This window comes from Kryptolebias marmoratus, linkage group LG17, assembly GCF_001649575.2.
Source record: "Kryptolebias marmoratus isolate JLee-2015 linkage group LG17, ASM164957v2, whole genome shotgun sequence".
NCBI classification, from domain to species: Eukaryota; Metazoa; Chordata; class Actinopteri; order Cyprinodontiformes; family Rivulidae; genus Kryptolebias; species Kryptolebias marmoratus.
This window is the reverse complement of record NC_051446.1, coordinates 14,889,830-14,904,830: the sequence shown is the minus strand read 5'-3', so window position 1 is coordinate 14,904,830 and position 15,001 is coordinate 14,889,830. Positions and strand designations below refer to the sequence as shown.

General features: G+C 41.5%; 1 protein-coding gene across 2 annotated transcripts in view; it reads right to left on the bottom strand.

Annotated features, from left to right (window-relative positions):
• Positions 1 to 319: 319 nt before the first annotated feature.
• The window catches only part of LOC108237118 (ubiquitin carboxyl-terminal hydrolase 31-like), a 16,030-nt gene continuing 1,348 nt past the window's right edge, over positions 320 to 15,001 (bottom strand). Inside the window, exons 2-17 of one of the 2 annotated variants that reach the window (XR_001808618.3) lie at positions 9,981 to 10,118; positions 9,751 to 9,839; positions 8,834 to 8,926; positions 8,467 to 8,602; positions 8,071 to 8,221; positions 7,762 to 7,942; positions 7,570 to 7,681; positions 7,374 to 7,468; positions 5,959 to 6,036; positions 5,708 to 5,837; positions 5,390 to 5,509; positions 5,075 to 5,300; positions 4,813 to 4,971; positions 3,742 to 3,894; positions 1,907 to 3,617; positions 320 to 1,816 (exon numbers count right to left, since the gene is read on the bottom strand). Coding sequence is in view for 1 of the 2 variants with exons in the window: in XM_017418323.3 (XP_017273812.1) it covers positions 2,089 to 3,617; positions 3,742 to 3,894; positions 4,813 to 4,971; positions 5,075 to 5,300; positions 5,390 to 5,509; positions 5,708 to 5,837; positions 5,959 to 6,036; positions 7,374 to 7,468; positions 7,570 to 7,681; positions 7,762 to 7,942; positions 8,071 to 8,221; positions 8,467 to 8,602; positions 8,834 to 8,926; positions 9,751 to 9,839; positions 9,981 to 10,118 (3,390 nt within the window). In the remaining variant the exon portion in view is untranslated. Of the gene's footprint in view, positions 3,618 to 3,741; positions 3,895 to 4,812; positions 4,972 to 5,074; positions 5,301 to 5,389; positions 5,510 to 5,707; positions 5,838 to 5,958; positions 6,037 to 7,373; positions 7,469 to 7,569; positions 7,682 to 7,761; positions 7,943 to 8,070; positions 8,222 to 8,466; positions 8,603 to 8,833; positions 8,927 to 9,750; positions 9,840 to 9,980; positions 10,119 to 15,001 lie in introns of both variants that reach the window. The other variant, XM_017418323.3, reaches the window with a different exon arrangement.

Genomic DNA, 15,001 nt, shown 5'->3' with positions numbered 1-15,001 from the left:
TATGGTGTTCAGCAAAGGCATCGCAGCTGTCTTTGAACGTGTTATGTAGCGCGTGAGGTGTTTTTTTTAAATATTTTTTCATTTTTTTACATCAACCCTGTGTTCATCTGAGAGGAATGTTTGGAGATGTCTGGCAGTCTGAAGAGGCTGATGCCCATGACGTACATGGGCATCGCAGGTATGTGTTGGTTACAGCAGCTGGCAGAGGGTGGGAACAGATGGAAAGGGTTACAGGTTAATACCGGTAATTAAACACAAACATTAAGGCCAAGTCTACAATACACCGGATATCTTTTTTTCTTTAAACTGAGGGGGGGGGTTTTTCCAGATGCGAACAAATTTTTTTGTGAGAAAAACAGATTTAAAAAGAAAAGATTTAAAAGTAACGAATGCCTTCCAAAGCGGACGTTTTCGGAAACAATGACAGAGCAGCATCTGCTGAACATGCCTATGAACACTCTGTACCCTAGAAACCAGAACGATACTTTGATTGTGTGCCAACATGGTTAATAATTAAGAAAAGAAAGAAAAAAACATCAAAGAAAGAAAAAGTTATGAGTTGCAGCTGTTTTGGATTTTTTATTTTTAGCCAAGCAAGAGCTTTGTCCACATGGAAATGCAATTTTTCCGAAACTCTTTTAATTTGTTGTTTCTAAAATTATAAATGATTTATAGAAATGACCCAAACTGCTGTAACCACTATGCCAGGCCTGTATGTGGCGCTGTAACGCCGCCACAAAAAGACACCAGAAACAGGAAACGAGGCGTGGCGCGTAAAGATTGCTTGCCGGGTGCGAAATGTAAAGAAAAGAGAAGAAGAAGGGAGAAGCCTTTGGGTCGTAGGTTAGATTAGAGGTGGGGGTTACGACATCATTGTTTTCAAAAGGTTGCGTTTTGTCCGTCTCCATAGAAACACAAGGGTGGCATTTCAAGATTTTTTTACTCTGGAACCCATTTTAAAAAAATATTACTTTGGGGCTCCAAAAATTGCCATTTCCATGTAGATGCCAGGTTAAAACAATAGGTAAAAAAAACAACAACTTTTGTGTATTCACAAAAACAATTTCCACGTGGACTGCACCTAAGAATGTTCTTCCTCTGCATTTTGCTATTTTGTTATCGTGGACCTTCTCGCCACCTAGAGGGCAGCATGGAGATTTCAGCACTTTTGTTAGAATCACGTAGGCGGAGTATTTTTTAAATATAAATGGTGGAAAACAAAGTCCATTTTTAAAAAAAGTATTCGGGGTAGTGTAGACAGGGCTGTGAATCACTGAAAACCAAGGGTTTCCGGTAATTTAACACCAGCGACTCGTGCTGCGTTCCTTCGCCTCTTCTCAGCCTCTCCGTGACAGATTTCGGCTGAACAAAAAGAAAGTCCAAAAAATTACATCTTTAAAGGCTGTTGCAGAGTTACACCAAAGAGCAATATGTAAACAGTAGTTCAGGTTAACTAGGCTTAACTGTGTTTTAATTAAAATTACATTTTCAGTGCTTAATAAATGTTAATATTCAATTACAAATTTACCAACACCCGCAGTTATACAATTTAGATTAAATATTTTTAATATAATCTGAGGCACTGATGTTTGTTGTTGACATATGGCTCTCAATACTGAAGGAGAGCAGTACAAAGTGAGATTTGAAAATTATTCACTGCATCAGCGTGTTAAAAATTGCCATAAACTTCCTTTGGTGGCTGAGCTGTCCACGTGTTTGATGTATCTGAAGACGTTCCTCCCTTGTACCTGCTTTCCGTCTTGTGCAAAGTCCGTTTCCCTTTCAGCTCCACTAAGACGTTTCTCTCCCAGCGATGCTACAGACAGAACAAGGCAATGATTTCAATACATGGCCATGCTTATTTACAATACAGTAGAATATTCTCTAAAATCAATGCAATCCGTACAAAGTGCTTTGTTGAAAACCCAATCCGAAGTAGCTGTTTAATATGGCAGCTGGAATTCAGTGGCCACTGAAAAGCTACAGGTGTTTTAAAAGTGTTTGTCAAACACTTAGTTTTTGATGGCAACAGGGAGAAAACACCTCAGAGCTGCACGAGAAAGATTGGTTTCAGACCCTTGAGTAACATCACTTGGATCTCTGGCTAGTTTGTGTAGAATTGATGGGGATCTTTCTGGACTGTAACGTCTTTTTAGCAGGCTCTTTCTTCGAAGGGTCCTTTGCGGTGGCAGAAGACTGAGTGATTGTTTGTGCTTCAGAGAGCTTCGATTTCGTGGAGGGCAGCAGTGAGTTCTTAGCTGCAGCTGACATTTTAGAGGATTCCTTATCTTTGGCTGTAGTCACATTGTTCTGTAGTTCTAAAGCTGCATTCTGGGCTTTTTTGCTCGCCCCACCCGAGAGTGCTTCTCTAATTGCGTCCCCTTCCTCTGGACTTCCTTTCGCTTCTCCCAGCCCTGCTTTCCCGCTCTCGCCTGGTTTACGGTTCTCCTTCGGCCTCAGAGCGGTTTTAAAGAAGGACAGACCTTTGTCTTCCGTCTTACTGCTCCCTCGAGGTCCCCTCGGAGGTTGAGCCGCGTTACCCGAGGAAATGCCTACGCTTGAAGATCGAAGACTAGTCATGGAGGAGCTACTGCTGGAGCTTCGGCCCGTTGTCCTGTCTTCGAGAGCCCTGCCTGGCCTCACCTCCGCTCTGCTAGAACCACTCGACCTGGAGGGCGGACCTCCGTGGCTGACTTTCCTGTCTGCCGCCGTTTTTGCTCTTGAGGATTCACGGCTAGCGCTCCTGTCTGCTGCTCTAGTCCTTTCTGCGGCCGAGTTTTTCTCCGTGCCCCCTCTGGGTGATGGCCTTCTCTGAGGGTGCGAGCCCTGTGACCCTGGAGAACCACTCTTCCTCTGCTGTGGGTCAGGGTGTAACAACTCTGGGGTTTGGGAGGACGCTTTCTTGGACGGGGTTGCTGTTCTTGAGGAGCTACCCTTGCTTGTTTTAGGTGGTCCACTGCTCCGGTCCCTGGGGTTTGACGCCGATGCTGCCCCCTTGGACTGTGTTCGAGATGGTGACTTGTCAATGGCTGGAGAGGCAGGGGACAGAGAGCTGGATGACGTTGAGGAGGTGGCAGGACGTTTCTTGGGACTCCTCTCACTCTCTATCCCACTCTTGGCTGATGTTCGTTTGACACCAATGCTATCTGCCGTCCCGTTTCTTTGCTTTGAATCTTTTGGTGATAGTCCATGTCTAGGACTGACCTGCTCAGTAGCAGTGACATTGTTGTTTTCCCCCGTCTGGATCGAGCTCCGCTGCTCTGCCTGTGCGACACTCTTGAAGTACCCCTGCTCTATCAACCTCCTACTGCCAACATTACTGTCCAAAGCAGCAAGGATGCACTTTCCTCCTGACATTTTATCTGGCTTAGGTGAACCAGTGAAACACAAATCGGTCAGCTGGTTATCAGCCACCTCTCCTATCCTCTCCAGCGTTGGAGAGGAGTGGGACTCCAGGGAGAACCTTGAAGGAGAGTTGGAGCGAAGTTGGAGCTTAGCTGAGTGGGACCAGGACGGTTTGGAGCCATTTTCACTCAGAGCAAGTGGGCTGGCGATAGAAGATCTTGAAGAGAAGGTTTGCCTTTGCATGCCTCTGACTGCCGGTCGGACTGAAAGACCTGCGTGGCAGGAGGAAACATCAGCGTTAAGTTTGTTGAGAAAACAGTCATAATTTGCACTTTAGTCGCAACAGAAATGAGTCAAAATGAAGCTTCGTGTTTTTTTTGAGCGAGTGCTCTTCACCGTCGTCCTCGCTCCTTTCTCCAGCGAACTCAGCAGACTCAGAGAGAGAAGCCAGGGAGGTGCGTCTCGAGGAACCAGATGAGGCTTGGCTGGGTGGACGGCTTCCCATCAGCCGACTTATCCAGTGCTCATTCAAAGAGGAACTGGTGGAACCTTAAAGCCCAAGCAGACACCGACTCAGTACATAGATTCCATGTCAACCAGGTGTTCCCAACTTAGATACAGCACCTTAATTTTATTCCTTTTATTAAGTAGATTTGTCTACAACACATAGTGGAAAAATTAAAAACTAAAGACAAGGGTATTTAGTTACTTTAGTTTTTTTCTTAATTTAAGTAAGATTTGAAATTTAGACCTAAACTGTTGAGCCTACCCAGTTTTCAAAAGGCTGTTTGATAAGCCGTTTTACTTCCAAATCTCTGCTAAATCTGTGCATTTTTATTGGATAACCCCTGGTTTGCATATTAACACAAATAATGCCATACCACATCTAATATATTAAAAATGTTTTAAAATAATTAAACAGTAAGGGACATTTTGTTACAAAGTTTTATAATAGTAAAATGTTGGGGTTACCTTTCATTTTTAGGGGTCGTATTCACATGATTTCCAGCTTTTTTATAACCAAATGTTACAAAAGTAACAAATTTACCTGTTTGTCTCATGCAATTTTCATTTTAGATACAATGCAAAACACAACATGTTTGTCTTTACACACTAAGTTGTGCCAAATAAAAACGTGTCCTTGAAACTGAGACCCCTTTTTTAAAGTAAAACAAAAACAGAGTATATATCAGAAGAGCATCATTCATAGATTTTGACAAGTTAATTTAAAAAGCTTGCAAGAGGTGAATAAATTGGAACTTTTTACAGTGCATTTTGACTCACTTTGGTGCCTTTTTCTTTCAAAAATGTGGCTAAAATAAACAAAACTTATAAAAAGCCCAGTATACCCAAAAGCAATAGTGATGGAAAAACAACATGTGTGAAGACTATTGAAATTTGTTCTATACTTTATACTTAAGGTATATTGTTTGCAAGTGGCTAAACAAGATGTCATTAAAAACTTACCTCCTACGGAACTGTTGGCAGACCAAGAGGGGATCGTTGCACGTCTTTGAAAAAACAAGATGTAGGCAGTTTGCTTGCAGACCTCATCTTCAGACATGGGATGAACATCGCTGTCATCAAAGCAATACCACTGTCCGTCAATGGAGTTCTTACAGTGAGCTGCAGCACACAAAGGAAGAAAATGATTTTTAAAAAAACATCACAGGTTGTGTTGGAACATTGAGTTAAAGCATCCCTGAGACCTGAGCAGCTGCTGTGTTACCTGTGTAATGCCCGCCCTGCATGGTGCCGTGATGATTGCACACCGCGTACAGGTCATACAGGTAGTCCTCTGGGTCACGCCCCATCCCGTAAGGCCGTCTCCATGGCGACCAGTGGGAGGGGAGACTCCAGCTGCTCTGGCTTCTCTTCACGATGTGGGGCGCCATGTCCATGCCGGTGAGCGGGAACTTCACCATGTTCTGCATCTTCACTCGTCGATCCCCATCCTGAAGGGGGGAAAAAAAAATAGTTACAGCGAAGTTTTTGGCAACTAATGTGAGTTAAAATGATCTAATTAATTCACTAACATCAGTACCTGTCTGAAGCGTTTCAGGTGGAGGATGAGGATGTCTGGCAGTGTCCACAGGCTGAGTTTGATGCTGCCCTGCTGAAGCTGTTTACAATGTGGACATCGCCATGCATCATCGGGGGCAAGCTGAAATTATATTTAAAAAAAACGTAAATAAAAAGTCAATTCTCACACAACTTTGTATGTGACATGTCTAAACAACATAACTTTGTTAAGCCATGGTTTGTATAATAAAACATTTAACTCATGCTGAAATTTTTTTGTTGTTGTCTGGTTGTTTTGTTACTTTTTGAACTGCATGTCTCGTCTTTTCACCGAGCATACCTGCTCTTCTTTGGTGTATAGTTGCAAGCACTGGGCCAGCGTGCAGGTCTGAGGCTGCAGATGTTGCTCCTTCACTTGCCGAACACTTTCAGCATCTGGGATGTACTCATCCTCGGTTCTTTTGAACAGACTGTGGGCGTGACACGGCACAAGGGGATCACACAGATCGGTCGTTAGGTTCGATGGGAGGTGTAACACCCCGCACATCTGCTCTGACCTTAATGAGGAGCTCGTCTGAGTTTCCCACTTACTAGTCTTTTGTCTCTTTGTCCCATTCAACCACAATTTTGACATGAGGTGGCCCCCCTGGGCCGCAGGACTTGAACGCTCTGTTAGAAATTTAGAATAAGAGGATAGCTTTTACTTGAAACAATCATGTAAGGTAGAACTGTGACAATGTGGAATGACTTTAGGCTACAATGGAGGAAATGCTCCACTTCAGATTTTCATTAAAAGTCTATATCTGCAAATAAACATAGCAAAAAAATAAGGAAATTTGTGTTTGGGTGATTATTTCTTTGTTGTAGGAATGCTTCTTGCAATAAATATTATACTATTGAAAAGCCTCTTTATTTCCCCTATAAATGGTGCCACATTCCAACTTCCAAAATCTTCTCTGCCAAATAGCTTATTCTGTTATTGACGCTTGTTTTGAGCTTCTGGTACCCCAGGTGCTGACAGTCAGGTCCCTGATTGGCTCCTGATTGTCCACACCTGAGAGCAACTAGTGGCAATCCCTCATCTCCAGAGTCTGGGACCAAACTCTGTCCTCCAAGATGACAACACTCAGCCCCACATAGCAGGAGTTATTAGAGACTACCTTCAGAATTTGGGAGTAGAGAGGATGGAATGAGCTGCCTGCAGTCCTGACCCCCACTGAACACCTGTCGGATCAGCTTCGGTGACCAACACGATCACATTAGTTGACTTGAGACAAATGCTGATTAAAAAATGAAATGCCATACCACAGCGGTTTGTGACCTGGTGAGCTGTATGAGGAGGAAATGTCAAGCTGTTGTGGCTGTGTATGGTTCTTCCACATGCTACCTAGGTCCCTGTTTGTGAAATAAACAAACTGAAGATTTGGCAAGTTTTTCATGTGTGCAATCCAAATACTCATCTCTGCTGCTCAACGCACATATGCATTTTCCTTACAAATATGTCACAATTTAATGGGAAATAAGCAGGATTAAAAAGATGAAAACGGTATTAGATTTATATCCAAGAAGCATTGTTACGACAAAAAATAACCAACACAAATTTCCTTACTTTTTATGTTTAGTTTATATTAACTATATATTATACAACTGATATGCAATACCAATACTTTAAACTTAGGAAAACTAAATAGGCTGTAATTTTTTTTTTTTAAAGTGCTCATCTGTTTATTTATGCATCATCAGATGTTCTAATGCAATTATGTTCTCAGTCTTTTTAATTAAAATGTAAATATACATGCAACAAGTACAGGTGTCAGTGGCTTCTTAGAGGAAATTCTTAAAAAAAAAAATCCATACACATATGTGGAGATATTCAAACATTAATGGTTCTGAAGTCATGCTAAAGGTCCTGAGTCTCCCGTAAATGAACGTTAACGCTGCAGGATTTATATTGTTGCAATTTACGTGAGGTAACACTGCCTCTTTGTGGCGAAACAAGGCATTACCTCTCCACAGAGGGATGGCAGAGAGGCTGCTCCTCCTGAGGCAACAGATATGTGATTCCAACCACTCCTACCACACGCAAAGTGAAGGGCCCCACCTGCAGGCCGTCAAAGAGAAGACGTTATTCAACTCAGCACAGAAATGGAATAAGAGGACATCCCAATCTAAAAGCTTTGGAGTGTCGACAAGAATGTGTACCTGAACAAAGACACCAGGACGCAAAAGATGCTTCATCTTCTCCAAGATCTCTGTCTGCAGTATGTCCCACGTTACTGTTCGCTCCAAATAGAGAATGAAAGGATTCCCAAACCTGCAGGAATGACAAAAACTGCAATGTTTTAAAACAGTAAATGATTAAAATTCCTTTTTGCTGCTGTTCAGGTGAAGTACCTGCGCCCCTGCTGTCCAGCACAGGCTCTGTTGCACACCAGCAGCACGATCTTCTCAGCCTGCCCGCTGTTCTTATTGGGACTCTGAGGTGGCGATGAGGGCTCTTGGATCTGCGTGGTTATCCTGTTGTTTTCTGTGCCGTACTTCAGGTTGTTCTGGTTGAGGTTTGCATGTGGACTTCCTGAAACGAGCACGCGCGCACACAAAATAAAAAAAACCAGCGTGCAGCAGCAGCAGCTTTCTGACATCTTCCTGTCATAATAAGACAAGGACCCGAGTTCATGTCGGAGCACAGAGAGGATGCCGTACCGCCTCGCTTTGAGCGGATCTGCTCCGGTCTGAACAGCTCGGGCGTCTCGAATGCGAAGATGGAGTCGCTCTCCTGAATGATCTCAAGGTCTTCGTCGTCGTCGCAGAAGGAGCGGTGAAAGCCATCAAAGTACATTTCAGTGAGGACAATCTGCACAGAGACAGCAATCAAAACCCCCCGTGTGGGCTGACTGTGCTCAAAATTAGTCACGCGCAAAGTATGAATGCTGGCAACGGTGGCGGTGGAAGAGGAGCGGCACAGCCAATGCATGATAACTACGTCTAGTCCTTCACACAGCACCGCTTTTTCAGCACCCAAGTCAATTTCAGCAGCCCCTACTTTCTTTCTTTAATCCTCTTATTTCTGACTAAGTAATGGCCTGAATGATGCAGCACCTGTTGGGCGGGGATTTTGGTCTCTTGCGCCACGGCTTGTCTCAACCTGGACACGGTGCCCGAGAGAGGCACGGCCACCCCGACTCTCATACAGTGTGAGCACTTTCCCTGGTACACCACCGTCACATACAGAGGTCTGAAAAAACACAGAAACTTTCATTATTTGGCTGTTTTTTTTGTTGTTTTTTTTAACAAAGTCTGCGCTGATGTTTCAAAAATAGACAGCGGCGTCTAATTTTAACTTCATCCTCTCACACGTTTCTGAAGCTGCTTTCATGACAGGTTCGTCTCACGAGATTTTTTTTTTTGCTTGTTTGTTTTTAGTAGCTATTGTCTGACTGATAAGCGAGATCCGGTGTCACCTTACCGTGTGTGAGGTACTGGGATTGGCAGTGAGATGCAGAGGAAAGGATCAAATGTGTTGCTCTGTTTCTGGCAGTGAGGACAGGTCAGGGAGGACCTGAACAGACAAATGAGGACAAGACATTAACCTGAAGGAAACTTCATTAAGATCCTTTCGCTTTGTACAAAAGCTCTCCTATGTGACGTACAACCAGGGCCATTACAATAAAACAGTAGCTTCAAGCAATATGAGATAATCAAGTTGTTGCCATTAAATCAAAGCATAGGGGGTAAAAAGCATCAAGGAAAAATACAGCGTTATTAGCTGAATTCAGCTGTTGTTATACAGGTGAATGGAAATAATTCATGCTATTTTTTATAAAATCCTCACATTCAGCTCATATAATTGTGATCCAATATTACAATCCTAATACAATCAATAGTGCTTTTATGTAGCTAAAGATGAAGCAGAAAGCAAACGATTATGAAAGGATATGATGGTTCCTGTCAAGAAACTATAAGGAGCTCAGCTGTTGTTCACCCCAGTCATTACAGCTTTACGCTTTAGTTCTGCGACAGGTACAAATATCTGACGTGAACAGTTTGATTGATGTTAAAAAATAAAATCAAATAATCAGCTGTGCAGACATACAGTCCTGTGCAAAGTTCCTGAGTCGTGGTTCATTTCTTTTTTTTTTTTTTGCATTTATGTGATTTAAAAACTGTTGCCCTGTACATAAGCCATCCAGCTTATGTGATTTAAACCTTTTCCACAGCACCGTATTTAAGGCCATTTTACTTATATCATGAGCAGTGTTTCCATTTGTTTGCGTTCCTCCAAATTAACCCTCCAGAAGTTAAAGGCTGCAGTGGACGTGATGTCTGACTAACCCACCTTGTAGTTAATTTAAAAAAAAAAAAAAAAGAAGGTGATAATTTTACCTGTATTGTGCCTGAAACAGCTCCTGTACAAAAGAGCCAGGTGCTGGTAGCGGAGATCCTTCAGGAGCCGTTTCTTCCTCTACTGGAGGCTGACGGGAACAAGACAAGGAGTTCTGTTCTGTTAGCCGCAGCAGCCACACGATGGACCACATGTTACAAAACCAATAAGCTAGGCAACACAAAAAAGGGACGACGTTCAGTTCAAACGTTCAAAGAATTTTGCTACCGACCTTGATGGGAGGTCTGATGTCAGGGTGGACAATCTGGTTGAGGTCTTCGTGGACTCTGTCAAGCAGCCAGAGGAGGAATTCCTGGGCATCGTGCTGGGAGTTTCCTCTGAACTGAAGGGCGCTCTTCGACACCACATTCTAGAACCGACATCGGAAGGGTTTCAGAGATTTGCACCAGCTATCGATTTGTTGGTCTGTGAGTGCCACTTGTGTTTGTTTTTTGACATTGCCCGATCATAAAATATTCAGAGCGTCAGCGGGACGATAATCAGCGCTCTCTTGAAGGTCGGCAGAGCAGCACGGCACTGAGGAGACGTGTTTTAGAGTAGAGACGCGGACTGAAGCTTCACTTTAAACCAGGAGCTGCTGAACAGTGTTGTTTTTTTTGTTTTTTTTTTACAGGGCTGTCCAAGCTGGCAGCTGTGAAGTCACCTCTGCTCACACTGACTATCAAATGTCAGGGACAGGAAGAGCGAGCACCGTGCGCCTCCACAACCTCTCCTGCCAGATAAACCCACTCATTTTGGAGGTTTAATAAAAACAGCCTCAGGAAGATGTCTTTCAGTAAACATTTGCGGGTCGAAGTCACTTCTAGCAGATAGAAACAGAACACCTCAATGAAAATAGTGAAATTTATCACCTACTGTCTTGTGTTAATCTTTGATTTAAAAAAAAGATAATAAATTACTTATTCTGAGAATTTGAAAATTAAATATTCATGCTAGAGGTAGACCATCTGATTGGTCAGCCGATTCATTAGGCTAATTACTGTCCTGTTTTAAACAGAATAAACAGATAATTTGGTCATTTTTGAAGTGATATTCTGTCAAATATTAAGAAATAGTTGAGATCAGTCAGACAACAGTCCTCCTCAAGGCTAGGCTAATAGCTAGCCAAACGAGAGCCCGTTTGATATAGTTTTTTAAGGCTTATATAACAAGAGTTTTGTTCTACTTCCTGCGACAAACATGCATTTAATGGCAGGGAAGCGTTTTTCAGTATAACACTAGCATCAAAAAATGCTGCCTGGATTTTTATGACATCTTAATAAAAATGATAAGATTGTATTTATTTTGTTTGTTTGTTCATTTTAAGAGCCTTATATATTTATTTTGCTGTTACTTTTAGAGAGAAAATATGAACTTTTCATATTTCTCTGGTAAACCACAGACTGTCACTGGTTACCTCCACCGAGGAGGTCATGTTTTTTTTATAGCGTTTGTTTATTTTTCTGTCATTGTACAAGATAACTCCAAAAAGTTAAAAAACGGATTTTCATGACATTTTCAGGAAACGTTAAATATGCTACGAGGTTCAAGCGATTAGATTTTGGTGCTGATTCGGTCAAAGTTCAAGGTCAAAGGTCAAGGTCGCAGATCAGCCCATGCTCCAACGCTCACCTCAGGGGTCAAAGATGATGCCTGTTGGTGTCAAGGTGCATGGGGTCAAAGGTCAAACTTTTTTTGAATGTTTAGAAGAATGATGTGTTTGGATATTAAATGGTTGTACTTTTAGGTTAAAAAACAAAACAAACAGGTTTTATAAACCGTCCATAGGCTGCACTAATTCTTATAAATCGGTGTCAGTATCGGCCATTTTGAAACCCAAACCGGTCAGCCTCTAAATCATATTATACATATATTACATATTACACCCAAAAATAGAAACTAATGTGTTATAATGTCATTTCATTTAAGAAGCTGCTATCGCCAAACTGTAACATTTAAAGGGCTATGTCGCCAATTTAGTTTGTTAACTTTCAGCATAAAAAGACCCCACACTGTAAATGAATTCATCTCATAACTTCTGTTTGGTAGTTTCTGTCTTTTAGGACATAAATCCTTTCAACTTCTGAGAAAGATTCAAAGGCAGTTTGGTTGGACTTGCTGCGTGTGGATCTCTAAAACAAGGAAAACCATAAAAGGAAAGTGATGATTATTCCACCTCTTTGTCTGTGAACACATTTGCAATTAAAGTTTTATTAAACGGGCTACAAACAAAACATGATAGATTACAGCCACTAGTGAGGTCACGCTCATACAATCAGATATCACTTTTCACAATTTATTTATGCCTCAAAGTTTGTACGGATTATATTTTTATTGGCAGTTTGGTATAATATAATCCTAAAACCGCCTTCTTGAGTTATAAAATACATTTGAAACAAAATACTATTTATAAAAAACTTCTAAAGAGAAACTTTGAGTGTCTTTATATCTGTTGCTAATACTTCTTTTGTTGCTACAGTCCTGTGTATTAAATATGAAGAGTGGTTTTCAGCCCCAATAGTTCCACAAGTATTCCAAAAATCCCAAGTTTACAGCGTATTTGAAAATAAGATTTCTAATAACGTTATTGCCCCGTTCAGCTAAACATGTCCAGTGCATCTCATGCTGTTGAAAATAATCTATATCCATTCAGGCTGTTTGTACTTCGGCTGGCAACCGAGGTAGGAAAATGGACAGAAATAGTAACACTGTCAAGAATAAAAAGAGCGCTAAATGTCCCTATTTAGTTTGGCTTTTGGAGCTTTTAAAAATAGGCCATGAAGCAGGATAAAAACAAAACAAAACAAAAAGTATGTCTGATCTGATTCTTCTTGCACTTGTGACAGGCAAACTTTTTTTTCTATTTGTGGTGAAGGTTTAACGTGAATCCAGCTGCAGGTTGTATGATTTCTTGTTCTATAAAGTCCGAATTCTTCGTGCAGACCGAAGATTGAGTTGTTCTGACCTTTGCAGCTACTGCAGTTTAGTCCCTAACCAGAGGCATACACGAGTCGAAATGCTTCTTTCCTACAGAACCAAACTTTCCGCTCCGTTAAAGACTGACGACATCGCAGGTTTTCTAACGCAGGTCAACGAGCAAAGTCGTAATCCAGAAAACCAAAAGCCAGGACACGGAAATTACTGGAGCTGACGCTGCAGTTCTTCTAAACAGACAATTCATAAGTCTCGCTTTGTGTTTAGTCATCAAAAACAACATGAAATTAGAGTTAGAATTTGAAAGAGTTCTGAAAAATTACTTATTTTGTATGTGAGAGCAAATATTTGGGTCACTAAATCACTTTTCTTTGGAAAAATAAAGGAACGTTGTCCATATTTACGAGTCCTCTTACGTTTGAATTTATGTCCCGCAGTGAAAAGTTGAGACATGCACGACAAATCTATGTCTGTTCTCGAGTTAAGAACAGAAAGCGTCCACCTTCTTACATGTATCTCCTCCTGACTTTAACTTCAAATGATGCTGCACTACCTGGAAGCAAAACTCCAAAGTTTGATTTTAAGTAAAAGCACACAGAGCAAAACAAACTCAGACTAGCACTCAGAAAACATGGAAAAACGCTTGCTTTTTTCCTTACTGTTACCTTCAAATTCTCATCACAAGTTGTATATTTTAGTTAGAGTCCAAAAGAAAAATCAAATGAACCAATCATGCTCCACAAATACTTTGTGTACTGTTTTTTTTGCTTTTTTGTGATTTTCTGAGCTGGATTTGTCAATAAATATGTCATTCACAGAATAACAAAAGTAAACTTTTACTTTTATAAAGAAAAAATAAAAAAGGAAGAAAAAACCCACATTAAAGCTCTATGTTCACGAAGCCGATAGAGGAAATTATCACACGACTGCAACTGATGTTTTAACCTGCAGACTGTTTTTTAAGTAACTTCAGAGTTTCTATCTGCAGCGCTGTGTTTAAATAACTTCATCCAGTTGAACAAACGACTCGCAGTTAGACTGAGCTCAAACGATAAATCATAGCCGATATTCATGGCAGAACAACAAACATGAGATACGTCACTATTTTCTAAGTTTTCCGTGTGCTAGTCTGAGCTTGTTTCGCTGTATGAGCTGATATGAACCATCAGGTTGGATGCTGGCAGATATCTTTGAGAGTTAGTCTGACGACCCCACGGTGTCGTAAAAACTCAGCCAGAGTGCCGAGGGTCTTTGCAGGGTCTCAGCGAAACGCTGAACCACTGGATTGGAGAGAGTGAAGGAACGCAAAGATGCATGGTCAGCTAAACTTGCAGTTGCACTGCTGAGCGAACAGTTCACTTTAAGTTTTTTTTTTTTTTTTAGCAAAAACACGAAACAGGCAATGGTCCTAAACCACGGAGCGGCAGCTGAGATTAGTGCTCCTCAATACTGCTTTCTCTGCTTTAAAACAGTTTGATTCTGCACTATAATCATTAGCCCTGAACGGGTAAAGGATGAAACGAGAGAAGATTCCTGCAAGTTGTTTGGAGCTGTGGCCGGTAGGTGGATGCTGGACAGACTGATAGTGGGGGCGGGGGCAAAGTATTTGAAGAAAAATCCAATAATTACCAACAGAATCCAAGAGTTTTTGGCTTTAAATGCCCATCCACAGAGCATAGAGAGCTATCACCCAGTGTAAAGGGGCCTTAAATGATTATTAGAGTGTTTTCATTATTTCTATAAAAACTAACGCTGGAAAAGAGAGCAGAGGAGTGAAACTGGGTGTGAAAATCGCTCTAAAGACAGCCGACAGCTCAGGCCTTTGGTACTATCATCCTGTAGTGTTAGGGTGAAACACAAACCCTGAAATGACTTTAGATCAGGGGTGGGCAACCCTGGTCCTCGAGGACCACCGTCCAGCATCTTTTACTTGTTTCTCTGCTCCCAAAAAAACTGATTTTAATCAGTGGGTGATTAACAGGCTTCTGCAGAGGTCATTAAACCACTGAATCAGGTGTGTTGGAGCAGGGAAACAGGTAAAACGTGCAGGACGGTGGCCCTCGAGGACCAGGGTTGCCCACCCCTGCTTTAGATGATTGTATGAACTTGTGAAAAGAGGGAGCTGCTCAGGCTAAAGTTACACAATTCTTTTTGTTTTTTCATTTATGCATTTATTATCTATTAGCTTTACCATGCATTTAGTTTTGCTCTTTACAGAATTTCGTGTAAATAACTGATTTCTTCTCATTTTAGAGACTAAATTGCTTGTATGCTCATTTTTAAGGGCAAATGGTAACTTTGATTTTATTTTAACCTGCA